A 13,325-nucleotide genomic window follows, 5' to 3' on the forward strand; every position below is an offset into this window, starting at 1 on the left:
CCTCAGCTAGGGGTGGGGTCTTGTGAGCCCCTCTCCAATCCATGCTGAAATACTTTTGCTTGGATGGATAATTAATTTTAACACAGTATCTATATTTAGTTTTTGTATAGAACTTTTCAGTTCTCTAGGACTACAAAGAAACAGAATTGCTGTAGAATGTTTTTTTGTTTGTTTTTTGCTTTTTGTTTTTAAGGAATGTGAAACTTGCCCCAAATAATTGTATCCATTTTACATTCCCACTTGTGACATCCCTACATCCTGACATTTTGTGAAATCACACCCTACTAAAAATAATCCAGTACTACAGAGATGGCTCAGAAGTCAAGAGGAGTACTTCTAGAGGCCCTGATTGGGTTCCCAGCACCATTAGAGGGCTCACAACTACCTGTAACTCCAGTAAATGGGGCATCCCATTCTCTTCTGGCTTTTGAGGGCACTGTAACCTAGAGACACATAGGCAGAAATTTTAAAAAAATATTTGCTTTCTTCTAATTGTATTTATATTCTCAATTAGCAGAGATCTCTAAGCTGCAGCTGGATAGCCAAGGGTTAGTAGAAACTATCTTAGCCACAATTCTATTAGAAGAAAAAATGAACATCTGAGCTCTAATTTACATTAGAACAATAACTTGTAGACTCTGGACACTGCCAGTGACACTTCTTACTGTTAAGGAAAGCTGGTGTGAATTTGTCAAGCACATAAAATTGTATGAAAGTGAAATATAGTAATTAAGATTTGTGTTGTATTGATTGTGTAGCTTAAGTAATTTTTCATTACTAACATAAGATTTAATAAGTATAAGTAGTTAAAGATTCTGACTTGGCACTAGTCATTAGCATGTAATTGAACTAGTGAAAAAGATCAGTTAAAGCTGTGTTGATTACTACCTTATCTTTGAAAGGCAATTAAAGGCCTCAATCATTGCAACAAGATTTGATTGTGCAACCTTTATTGGACATTGATCTTTCAGCAAAGTGCAGTTACATTTTCCATTAATTTACAGTAACATAGTTTAACGCTGATACCCTAGACGGTTGACCCAGGTGAGATGTAATGCTAAGTACTTGTTTAGGTTAAGATGCTCCCAAACGTCATTACCTCATTATTGTCTCAATGCGGTATGCTGAATATAGGAGATACCTGATCTGCTAGCATTAGGATAAGGTTTCTGTTATCTGCATTAACTTTCAAGTGAAGTGAAATGAAGATCCTTGTCTTTGATGTCATCTCACACACTTAGACATCATTACTCTTTAATAGACCTAAAAGGCAATTTATGAAGACTTGTAGATGTTCTGTGCCTGAGGTTCTGGGTGAACATAAATATAAATGACAAAATGTCCTTACAATACATATGGCTTTACATTTTTAAAAATTTTATTACTGGTGGGGGGGCATGTGTGGAGGTCAGAGGACAGCTTTATGAAATTGGTTTTCTCCTTCCACCTTTATGTGGCTTCTGGGAATTGAACTCAGATTACCAGGCTTGCATGGCAAGTGTCTTTACCTATTGAATCATCTCACTAGCCCTCCATATGGATTTTTAATAATTAAAATCTATTTCAATTTTTACTGGTGTCAACAATGAGCAAAACAACATGGTGTTTGAGGACATCACCACTGAGAAAGCAGGAGCTTTTACGTTTCCTAAGATTATTTTTATTTTACTGGTATGTGCCTTATGCATTGCCCATGGAGGCCAGAATAAAGAGTCTGATCTCCTGGAACTGGATTACTGGTGATTGTACCTTTCATGTGGGTAGTGCTAATCAAACCTGTGCCCTCTGGAAGAGCATTAAGTGTTCCCAACCTCCCAAGCCATTGCTCCAGCCCCAGAGTTGTTTATTGTGTTTTGGTTTTTTAAGTATTAGCAACCTCTTTCATACTCCCAGATATGTCCCTTAAAGCTCACAGCTTACATAGAAACTAATTTTGGCTAGAAATTTCTTCTAGCACTTCATAATTGATATGTGTGGAAATGAGACGATAGTAAGGTGCATCAAAAGTTAACATTAACATCATCACTAAAAGTGATGTTGGGATTAGTTTGTCTTTATTGTTGCTTTGTTAACTATCCCTCCCTCCCTCCCTCCCTCCCTCCTCCTTCCCTCCTCCCATTTGTCTATCTGGTGTGTAGGGTCTGGAGAGATGCCTCCACAGTTAAGTATGCTTATTGCTCTTTGACAGGACCTGAATTTTGTTCCCGGAACCCATTTAGGTACGTCACAATGACCTATAACGCCAGCTCCATGGGATTTGACACTTTTTCTAGCTCTGTATGAATCTGCACATTGCACACCTCTCTCCCTCTCTCTCTCTCTCTCTCCCCTCCCTCTTTCTCTGTCTCAGAGTTTTATTTGTATATAATAAAGTTTTGTGTATATATACAAACTTTATATATATGTATATATGTAGAGACAGAGAATGTTAGTATACTCACCCCATCCCTTTCTCCTTCCTCTCCCCCTTTTATATCTCTTCTAGTAATCTCCTTTAATGCTCTAGATAATTTCACTTCATTTATACATATATGATTCATGTTACTATATAAAGTATAGAAACTATAAATGACAGAATATATTTGTCTGAGAATGACTTTGGTTAATGATATCCAGTTGCATCCCATATTCCTGAAAATGACACAATTCTATTCTTTGTCACAAGCCCAGATACTGTTAAATATAAACTGAATTAAGGAACTGCTAGTAGAAAATCTTGGTCAACAGTTTCATAAACCAAGAAGGGCAGGGTCCACCTGGATTTCTCCTTGCTGTCTTGGGTTAGTGGGTGTGGGCAAATATGCACTCACTGCCTTCAGTCTCTCGCCCTCTTTCCTTCTTGTCTTATCCTTTTGAAATCTTTCTATCAATAAAACCCTTTATAAATAAAAGGGACAGAAAAAATGTGTGCCAAACAGCACAGTTATGATACAAGGCTTAAAAAACTTTTTTTACAAAAACAATTACATGTGCATGTCACTCTGTGTGTTGCTCATGTGGGTGCAATTGTGAATGTCAGAGAGCAGCTCCATGGAGTTGATCTGTTCTTCCATCCTTATATACTATCCTGGGATCAAACTCAGGTTGCCAGACTTGCATGGCAAGAGCTTTACCTGATAAGAGTCATGATACATCTTAGGGTGGAAAGATCCCTTGTTCTCCTCAACTTACAGGTGGAAAAAAATGAGACACAAAGTTGTAGACATTAGCCTTAAGGCAGGAAGACAACACTGAAGCCAGAAATAGACTCAATCTCCTGGCTTCTTAGATTTACACTCTATCCCTTCTGGCCTATGTTTATCTGCAATAGGCAACATTTAATAAAAGGAATGAAAGAAGTAAAGAGAGACAGAAAGAAAAAGGAAGTTAAAATCTTTGCTGTTTCTTGGGAAGCAAGTTTCATAACAAAAGATTCACTACAAGGTTTAATTAATCCAATGAATTATATTTTAATTTTTGAGCTCTGCCCCTAGCCATCATTGGTTCATCCTTCACCATGATCAACTTCACATGAGCAAGAGGTCTATTGATTTTCATGTAATACAAGAAAATATTACATTTGCTTAATTGTTACACAGCAAACACACCAGACAAGAAATCAAGTTTCTATTTAATGCTGCAGCAGCAGAGAATTACAGAGATCAATAGAGTAGTTTGTCAAAGATGTTCTCCTAGGAGACTTACCTATCACCATACGGACAAGAAGTCACACTAACTACAGCTATTGAAAAACAGGTAAGCAGAGTCAGCAGTACAGATTATCAGAAATCAAACAGGCCAGTGTGAAAAGAGGTAGAACTGAACTGAAAAGCTGTATTTATGGTCTGGTAATTAAAAACTATTTTATCAACCTTGTGTTGAGACAAACCTTTACGGCATGTATTGACATGATCAGCAGCAGCAAATGAGCAGTATTTGACTTAAAACTTATGAACTATAGTTATTTAACTTTGCCCTTACAGAGGATATCAGTTCTAGCCTTCTTTGCAAAATGCTAATAGTTGTTTTATTATTAATGAAGCTTAATGTAACACCATCTTCTTTGGACAAGCCATTCATTTAACTAGAGTTAAGCATATTTTTCTGGATTAAACATATTGGCACAAGTACTTCTTTGATTAAAGTGTTACTTAGAATTGTGTTTAGACAAGTGAACAATACATATATTAGTACAGTTCCCTATCTGTAGCACATTTAAAATGACTACACTTGAGGGGCCCGTTTGTATGACTTCGTTATTCTGATGGTCTCACTTAGTCATTTCTGGAAGTTTACTCTCTATTAACTTGCCAGAAATAACATCCAAATGTTGTTTAGATGAAATTGTGTAAAATGTTTTCCTACAAAAATGTGTAACACTGCAGTACCAGCAACACATTAACATAAAACGCTATATAATGTATGTTTGTAATTATGAAGTGATCATAAATCTTAAACACCCATTGGTTTAGAAATTAAATAGTCCTACTTAGTTCTCCCTAAATTACTCCAAATTTCGGAAATTTGCCATTTGTCTCGGTATTTTGTGACTATCTCCAAGGATAAATTTTTTTAATGACTTTGCTTTCAACAACGCAATTAGCTTAATAAAATTCTAATACAAAAGTAGTATCAAGTTTTTAAATTTTCAGCCCATTCCCCATGGTCAGTAAATCTGTGTATATGTGCCATTTCAGTTCACTGCTTTTATAAACAGCTGGCAAATTCATTCTCGGTCTTTCTAGAACTTAATTTTCTTACAGCTTTGTAGTATGTTTTAACATTAACAATGAGTATTAATTTCACTCACCTTGTTGCATTTACATTGACAAGAACTATAACTACATTAAGAAGTACTAAGGCATTGCGTTCTTTTTGTTGTTGTTGTTAGGGTCTCAAGTTGCCCAGGCTGATGTTAAGAGTGCATTTGAATTCTTGATCTTCCTGCCTCTACTTCCCTCATGCTGGGATCGTAGGTGTACAACTGCATTTTATTCCTACTATTTAATCCAGATAAACAGTACAAGAGCTTAAAAAAACAAAACAAAGCAAAGAAACCACTTCCATGCAAAATCTTAACTGCTGAATGCTTAAGTTTTCAGTTGCAAGATTCTCATCTGTTTTGAACTTGTCAAAGATATCATATCAATTCCACTAAGTATCCAACACCATCTCCTTTTCCCCACATTATATTCCCCCTTTCCACTATGATTTCCCATTTTTGTGGAGAATCTGTTTTTTCTTCAGAGCTAATTTAAATTGTTAATATCCAGTTATAGAATCTGTCTTCATGGACTCATTTTTTTTTTAATCTGTAGTTTAACCTAGTTCTGGGGAAACCGGAGTGAAGTCATGTGTGTTTGTAGTTCCCATTAGCTAAACAGTACACAATATATAATAATGTAGAAAAAGCTTCCCTCTAGGGCATAGTGATTCATCTTAAAAAAAACCACACACCATAGAAAGACAAAGGTGTTTGCCAGTGTTTTATTTTAAAGGATCAAAAATAAATATTGCGCGCGCGCGCACACACACACACACACACACACACACAGAGGAACAAATTCATTGACATTTGTATTTTCCAGTGCACACTATCAATACATGGCACCTTCATCTTCTTTATTTAGAAAATAGATTGTTATTGGTCCGTAACTGGTATGAACAGTCTCTGTGACTCTGGCAAATAACCAGGAGCCAAGTCCATATAACAAAGTTGGAATACCTAGAAAACAAATGAATGTTATATGAGAAGATCAGTACTTATTAATCATGTACTAACATATTTCATGTTACTGATCATGTAAACAGTCTTCAGCAATGTTAACAAAGCTAGAGAAACAGAAATGTATGACCCAGATGCTCACTATGATTACTGAAGAGCTGGACTTGATCTCTTTGTGGAACATGGCAGCCATGATATGAGCCTAGATTTTTAAAACTATAGATGAGACTAATATAAACTTTAATACAAAGCACTTGCTTAATTCATTAATCAATTAAACCTCAATTAATTATGAAGTAATTTAATATTCTCACAAATAAGCAGAGACTATCCATTATTTGGTTGTAAATGTTCCCGATTATTTGCTTTAAGCTACAATTACTAGGCTCACTTTGCTTTTCTTTAAATTAGATTGGAACACTGATGGATTAAAAAAAAATTTGTTCAACTTAGAAACTTGCCCAAACAACTTCTTAGACAAAATCTAACTTTTAGGAAGATTTTAGTGTACCCAGCATGACAAAGAACACTCTAATTAGTAATTCTGTAATTGATTTGAAAACAATCTTGTTTCAGCTTATCTGCATGGACTCCAATAAATCTCTCTTTCTCTCTGTCTTTGAAGACTGCCATTAATAAGGTTTCCCTGTTTTATTTGAGATTAACTGCTACATGTTATATATCAAACTAAGCACAAACATACTACCCAGAAATATGGATTCATATGCATATGATGCTATGTTGCATGCAAAATAGACTTCCATAATTCTTAACTTTTAAGGCACTTATTTAAAATCAATGACTATTAACATATTATAAAACATACTGTGTATAATATGTGTGTGTGTATATAAAACCACAGGCACACAGATCAAAAACAAATACTGTAGGCCCTGCACAAGTATTAATTTTATTGCTGCCATGTGGGAAATGGGCAGAAAGAGGCAATTCAAAAATATAACTACTCATTTGGAAAAATCTCTTTCTAGTTAATAGAGAAACCAACACATATTCAACACTGATCTGACTACTGAGTTTTTCTTCCTTTCCTGCAGGAATATCTTTGAATATATGCGTAGGAGTACTCTGTGATGCCAAAGCCAGAAGAGGTGGCTTCACCAGCTGGTAATGGGGTGGTGGGGTGGTGAGCCAGATACCTCCTGCTCAGGTCTTTTTCTACTTTTAGAAACATACCAGGTTACAGTTTATAATTTATTACCACAGAATCCCCTGGAACTCCCACGGAACTTTCTACAGTTCACTGCTGTCTTTGCCCTCATCATGCCCCCTAAAGAATCTCAAATGTCTCGAGGGACTGTCACAAAAATAAGTCCTCAAAAACTACAATATAAAGCTATTTGCAAATCATTCATCCAAGAAGAACGCAGACGGACAAGAAAAGAATGTGACGAGAAAGGAGTATGGGGTACAGGCTTAAATAATAATAAAAAATTAATTCCAATATGATACTACCACTCCAAAACCTGAAAATCAATGGGATGAGGAATTTTAAAAGGTCCTAGAAGCAATTATTAGTTTTCTGTATACACTGAATGTAAGATAGACACAACATGCCTTTTAAATCAACACTAAGGTTTGAGTGTAGGGAATGGTAGTGACCCTGAGAATTATTTTTTATGGTATTTATCACAGCTTTCAGTTAAATATTCTTTTAAAATTTATACTTTTGAAAACAAACCATACAAATACATGCCCCCCAATAAAATAAAGAACTGGTTAATGATTACTAGTTTAATAGTAAGCACAAGAAAGAATCATTATCATTCATGCTTACTGACAGGGGTCAGAAGTTGTAAGGGAGCTAGAAATTCTCTGTTGGAATGAATGAGTATTTTATTTTGCTTTGTTTTTCCCACCCTAGAATGCAGACAATAATGCACTAATGAAGGTTTGTTGCCTCTGTATTTTACAGATTAAAAAACAAATCAGTCTGATGCTTCAAAAATCAAAATCTTTAAGATCCCATGAAAAAAAATTCAGACTACCAGAGACAGAGACCATCAAAATGAACTTGAGAAACAGTTCTTTGTATAATCATTCGTTTTGAGTTAACTGAACAGCATGTAAATTACTATTGAATTAAGTACTTTAAAAAATTGGAACTTTATAGTAAGACTCCTATTACCCATTTATTTCAATGGTAAAAGTTGCTTTTCTTAAATCTTAATTTATTTCCCAGCAGGATACTTAAACTGATAAATCATCAGTAAAGTGTCAGCTCCATGGATGGGAAGGTGGAGGAGAAAAGGAGTAAACAGAAATCCTTATTATTTACAAAACAGAAAATGAATTATTCTGATTACTACTCGTTTAGAAGGGAGGACAAGGAAAAAAATCCTTTGTATTCTTACTACCAACTAAAGACATAATGAATCCAGAGGGGCAAACTGTATGTCACAGACTAGGATCCTGTTACTTAATTCACATTTCTCTTAGTTCAGACAAAATTATAAAATAAACATCACTAAGCTGGTTAAAAGTCCAGGAAAACATTTCCTAGTAAGGCACTTTGTATTGAAACATGCAGGAACACTTTCTCTCTTTGCTATACTTGGAATTCCTCTTCCCATTATAAGTAGCATATTTTAGAATTTCTAGAAGCCCACAGACTATTAAATCACTCTTCCACAATAAAAACAAAAACTAAACAAACAAAAATCACCCCTACATCTGTTGGGTTTTTTGTTTTTGTTTTTTTGAAAAGGTTTTATTTACTTTTCTGTTTGAGAAAGTGAATATCTTTTTCTTCTTTTGGTGTCTTAATGACTTACACCTAAAAGAGATCCCTTAATCATGACAGGTATCTTAAAAGACACTTGTTAATTTTAAGTTGTGACATTTTAAATAAAGGATTCGGTCTATTCAGTTTACCCAGCCCTTAGCCTTACAGTCTTCCTTGTCTATCACTCTACATTTGGAAAAGAATGATTCCTACTGATTCTGAAAATGCTAAACTCATTTTCACAACTAGTTAGCACTCCAGCTTTTCCACATACTTTCATTCTCAAGTTTCTAAATCATCTCATGCCAACTTAACTTTCATACCAACCTCAAAATTAGTAGGCATGCTCTGTACAGTCCATCAGTCAAGTAATGAGACATTTTAAAAGGATGATATACACATTGTTATATAATCTCCTTCCTAGATTAAGCCTAGGGCAGTGCCGGTGGGACAACAGTTCAAAAATTCCATGTGACACGTGAGCTATTACAAGCAGAAATGACCATGCCCTATTCAATGTAACGAACTATTGGGTTATATATAGTATTAGTACAGCTCCATAGAGTTTAGTGTAATTTTGTATTTAAAAATATTTGGGTTATGCTGGTTAGGCTTCCTTGTGTATAATTTGAGTGACTGAAATCTAAATTTAAGTTATTTTTTTTAGTAGCTACTAACAGATCCGAAACATCTCGAGGGCTTGTATTTTTCCCAGATCTATACAGTGCTGTCACATCTACGATCCATGATACTGACCTGCTGTTAAACCAAAGTAACATAAACATCTAGAGGGAGGAGATACAGTCAGAACTAGATCTTCAGTAACATAAGTACTAAAGAGGCATCCTCTTTCAAATACATTTTAAGTCTAGCACCTGAAAAAAATTATGATGTCTGGAGAGAACCTACTGCTCTTGGCAAAATACACTTACTGAGATTTCACATAAAGAAGACAAAGAAACTTTAAAAGTCGCCTAGTTTTTGTCCTCCAGTGATGAGCGCGGGAATGACTCCTGCTAAGCAACTTCAGAGCCACTGTCCAAGTGGGGGCGTTTCCTGATTCGCTCCTCGCTGCCCAAGGCGCTCCTGCATGGACAGTGGCAGGGCACGACCTCAGGAGTGATGCAGGCAGCCCGCTGGAGCGGAGCAGCGTGCTTGGGAACCTGCAGCCGCCCCCCGGGCCGGAGGAGTCCCTGGGTCAGACGAGGGCTCCGCCACTCACCCAGGTTGATGACCTTGAGCGCCGTGAAGAAGCTGTTCTGCGGGGCCAGGTCCTGCCAAGGCGCCTTGGAGCAGTGGTACTTGATGAAGGGGAAGCATCCGGTGCGCAGGACGTGGTAGTTGGCGCCAGGTACGGGCCAGTTGAAGTGGGACAGGCCGAACTGGTCGTTGTGGACCGCGCTGTAAGGCACGCAGAAGGAAGTCCAGTGCGGCAGGCGCCGCTGCAGCAGGTGCAGCGTCAGCACCTCCGAGGCGCGGGGTTTCGGGCGGGAGGCGGCGCCCAAGGCCCAGGGCCTGCACAGCAACAGCCACAGCACGGCCTCGTGGGCCCTCCGCAGGGCCTCCATGGCCCGGCGCGCCAAGGAGTAGGCCCCGGGCCCCTGGGGACGCGCCTCTGGGGGCGGGGCCGCCTGGAGTGCGTACGCATGCGCGCTCCCTCTCACCACCCTAGGCTAGGCCTGGGAACGCCCAGCGGGCGGTGCGTGGGTGAGAGCGCCCCGGGGTCTGGGTTGCGGCGCGTGCGCAAAGCGGCCCGTAGCCCCTGGCGGACACGAGGGCGGAACGTCTGCGCAAATCCGAAAAATTGTCACCTGTGACCTCAGGTATCATTTGTAACCGTGGAGTGGAGAGAGAAACGTGAATGTTAAACAACCTACCTGAGCGACTGGCAGGATTCAAGCGCTGGGCTGGCTCCAGGGAAATTCTCAGGGATGCTGAGGAGCGGGAAGTGTGCTCTGGAAAGGGAACTGATAGCAAGGTCTGGTATTTGGTATTTGCTAGGCTTTGACACCTGGTGACCTCGGACAGCACTTTTTTTTTTTTTTTTTTTTTTTTTTGCTGATGTCCTCACAGGCGCTTTCACTGTCCAGACTGATTCCTAGGTGGAGCAAGATTAAAATAGTCCCCAAGTCAGGTGTGGTAGCATTTGCTTGTAATCAGGGCTGGGGTGTGAGGATGAGGAGTTGGAGGCCAGCCAGGGTTACACCGAGAGCCTTTCTCGGAACAAAGAAACACGCCCCCACCCCCTCAACAAAACAAAAGAAAACAAAACCTGAAAAGAACAAAGGAGTCTTCCTCATTCAGTTCCCTGAAGCTCAGAGACACCCCCCTCCTGAGAAGACAATAAACACCAGGTCAGGTCTGGATGTGGCAGTCACCAATCTATATAATCCTCAGCCACTCACTTTTACTCTATTACTGTAAGGAAAACATTTCTCAAACTTTGTGGCACATTGAGGTCGTGCCTTGTTATTCACCACCTGTTTTCGGAAGTATTGTTACTCACATTTGTCCTCAACGTTTGTGAAGAGAACACTTAGATAGGATGAGGTTTCTGGAAAGCACCTTACACAAATGAGGTAATTATATATGTAGGTACCATATAACAATTATTATTTGCTGAAAAACCAAGAAGGATCTAGAATTTGTTTTTTATCGTTGAGTTTTTTGTTTTTATCAATGTAGAGTTAATCAGCATTGAGTTCATTCTACAAACATATCAAATATTTAGGAGGTATCATAGTTATGCAAATAGTTTGAACTTTATAAGATTCTCTATTAGATAACAAATTTTTTTCAGAAAAAAATTTAGGTGGAGGCATGATTCCTTTAGCTATGGAGAAGAATAGTTAAGAAGATTGTTGAAGGGAGGTGGGGGGGTGCTGCAGTACCAGAAGGTGGTGATATTTTGTTTATGATCTAACAAATAAAGCTTGCCAGAAGATCAGAGTACAAAGCTAGCCACACTAGTTAGCACACCTTTAATCCCAGCAGCCACACTAGTTAGCCACAGAGGCCAGGCAGTGGTGGCGCACACTGGGGAGACAGAGGCACATGGATCTCTTGTTAGTTAAAAGCCACCCTGGGCCACAGCTCACACAAAGGTGACCCCAGCACTTGAAGTGACATGTCTTTAATGCCAACACTAAGGAGGTAGACACAGAAAAGGATATAGTTGAGCAGAGAGAGGAGACAGGAGCTCAGCGCAGTCTGAAGCAGTCAGTCTGAAGCAGTCTGAGGATAAAGTCTGAGGATGCAGTCTGAGGAGGCAGTCTGAGGATACAGTCTGAGGATACAGTCTGAGGAGGCAGTCTGAGGATACAGTCTGAGGATACAGTCTGAGGAGGTAGTCTGAGGATACCGTCTGAGGATACAGTCTGAGGAGGCAGTCTGAGGAGGCAGTCTGAGGATGCAGTCTGAGGACACAGTCTGAGGATACAGTCTGAGGATGCAGTCTGAGGATACCGTCTGAGGATACAGTCTGAGGATACAGTCTGAGGAGGTAGTCTGAGGATACCGTCTGAGGATACAGTCTGAGGATACAGTCTGAGGAGGCAGTCTGAGGATACAGTCTGAGGATACAGTCTGAGGATGCAGTCTGAGGATGCAGTCTGAGGATACAGTCTGAGGAGGCAGTCTGAGGAGGCAGTCTGAGGAGGCAGTCTGAGGATACAGTCTGAGGAGGCAGTCTGAGGAGGCAGTCTGAAGATGCAGTCTGAGGATGCAGTCTGAGGAGGCAGTCTGAGGATACAGTCTGAGGATGCAGTCTGAGGAGGCAGTCTGAGGATACAGTCTGAGGATGCAGTCTGAGGAGGCAGTCTGAGGATACAGTCTGAGGATACAGTCTGAGGAGGCAATCTGAGGATACAGTCTGAGGATACAGTCTGAGGAGGCAATCTGAGGATACAGTCTGAGGATACAGTCTGAGGATGCAGTCTGAGGATGCAGTCTGAGGATACAGTCTGAGTATGCAGTCTGAGGATACAGTCCGAGGAGACAGTCTGAGGAGGCAGTCCGAGGATACAGTCGAGGAGGCAGTCCGAGGATACAGTCTGAGGAGGCAGTCCGAGGATGCAGTCTGAGGAGGCAGTCCGAGGATACAGTCGAGGAGGCAGTCTGAGGATACAGTCTGAGGAGGCAGTCTGAGGATACAGTCTGAGGATACAGTCTGAGGAGGCAGTCTGAGGAGGCAGTCTGAGGATACAGTCTGAGGAGGCAGTCTGAGGAGGCAGTCTGAGGAGGCAGTCCGAGGATACAGTCTGAGGATGAAGTCTGAGGAGGCAGTCTGAGGATACAGTCTGAGGAGGCAGTCTGAGGAGACAGTCTGAGGAGACAGTCTGAGGAGGCAGTCCGAGGATACAGTCGAGGAGGCAGTCCGAGGATACAGTCTGAGGATACAGTCTGAGGAGGCAGTCTGAGGAGGCAGTCCGAGGATACAGTCGAGGAGGCAGTCTGAGGATACAGTCTGAGGATACAGTCTGAGGATACAGTCTGAGGAGGCAGTCTGAGGAGGCAGTCTGAGGATACAGTCTGAGGAGGCAGTCTGAGGAGGCAGTCTGAGGAGGCAGTCTGAGGTAGAGTTAAGAGGAAGTGGCTGACTGCTTTGCTTCTCTGATCTTTGAGCTCTCCCCAATATCTGACTCCAGTTTTTATGAAGACCTTTTAGAACTCATGCTACACCAGCATTTTCAAAATAAAGTTTTAAAAACAATGAACTTTTTTTCTGACACAATCTGTCACAGAATTCCAACATAAAAAGTAAAATGTAATGTGAAGGATGGTTTGCTGTCTTGGGTTTTGTTTTGTTTTGAGTGGGGAGGGAATTTATTAGAAGTTAATCAGGTAGATAAAATAATAAATGTGGAGTTTGCAGACCCA

At 39.9% G+C, this 13,325-nt stretch overlaps 1 protein-coding gene across 2 annotated transcripts; it reads right to left on the bottom strand.

Annotated features, from left to right (window-relative positions):
* Positions 1-5,452: 5,452 nt before the first annotated feature.
* Positions 5,453-10,090, bottom strand: CUNH15orf61 (chromosome unknown C15orf61 homolog). Of its 2 annotated transcripts, XM_021224084.2 has the most exons (3): positions 9,670-10,090; positions 9,380-9,533; positions 5,558-5,704 (listed from the first exon to the last, which is right to left on the bottom strand). In XM_021224084.2, the coding sequence occupies exons 1-3, from the start codon at positions 10,013-10,015 to the stop codon at positions 5,602-5,604; spliced, it is 603 nt and encodes a 200-aa protein (XP_021079743.1). In that variant the 5' UTR covers positions 10,016-10,090; the 3' UTR covers positions 5,558-5,601. The 2 variants fall into 2 exon arrangements, with proteins under 2 accessions (XP_005088077.1, XP_021079743.1); XM_005088020.4 differs by lacking the exon at positions 9,380-9,533 and having other exon boundaries at positions 5,453-5,704; positions 9,670-10,085.
* Between the last annotated feature and the right edge of the window lie 3,235 nt (positions 10,091-13,325).

The sequence above is a fragment of the Mesocricetus auratus genome, unplaced genomic scaffold (genome assembly GCF_017639785.1).
Source record: "Mesocricetus auratus isolate SY011 unplaced genomic scaffold, BCM_Maur_2.0 Super-Scaffold_100691, whole genome shotgun sequence".
NCBI lineage: Eukaryota > Metazoa > Chordata > Mammalia > Rodentia > Cricetidae > Mesocricetus > Mesocricetus auratus.

What these genes read in the sequence shown, in the direction of transcription:
- CUNH15orf61 (XM_021224084.2), bottom strand. Translation starts at nt 10,015, where the DNA reads ATGGAGGCCCTGCGGAGGGCCCACGAGGCCGTGCTGTGGCTGTTGCTG. An exon ending in GCTCAAGGTCATCAACCTGG is followed by an intron (nt 9,534 to 9,669) that starts GTGAGTGGCGGA and finishes CTGTCCATGCAG; the next exon opens with GAGCGCCTTGGGCAGCGAGG. An exon ending in CTTCTTTATGTGAAATCTCA is followed by an intron (nt 5,705 to 9,379) that starts GTAAGTGTATTT and finishes TTTGTTTTCTAG; the next exon opens with GTATTCCAACTTTGTTATAT.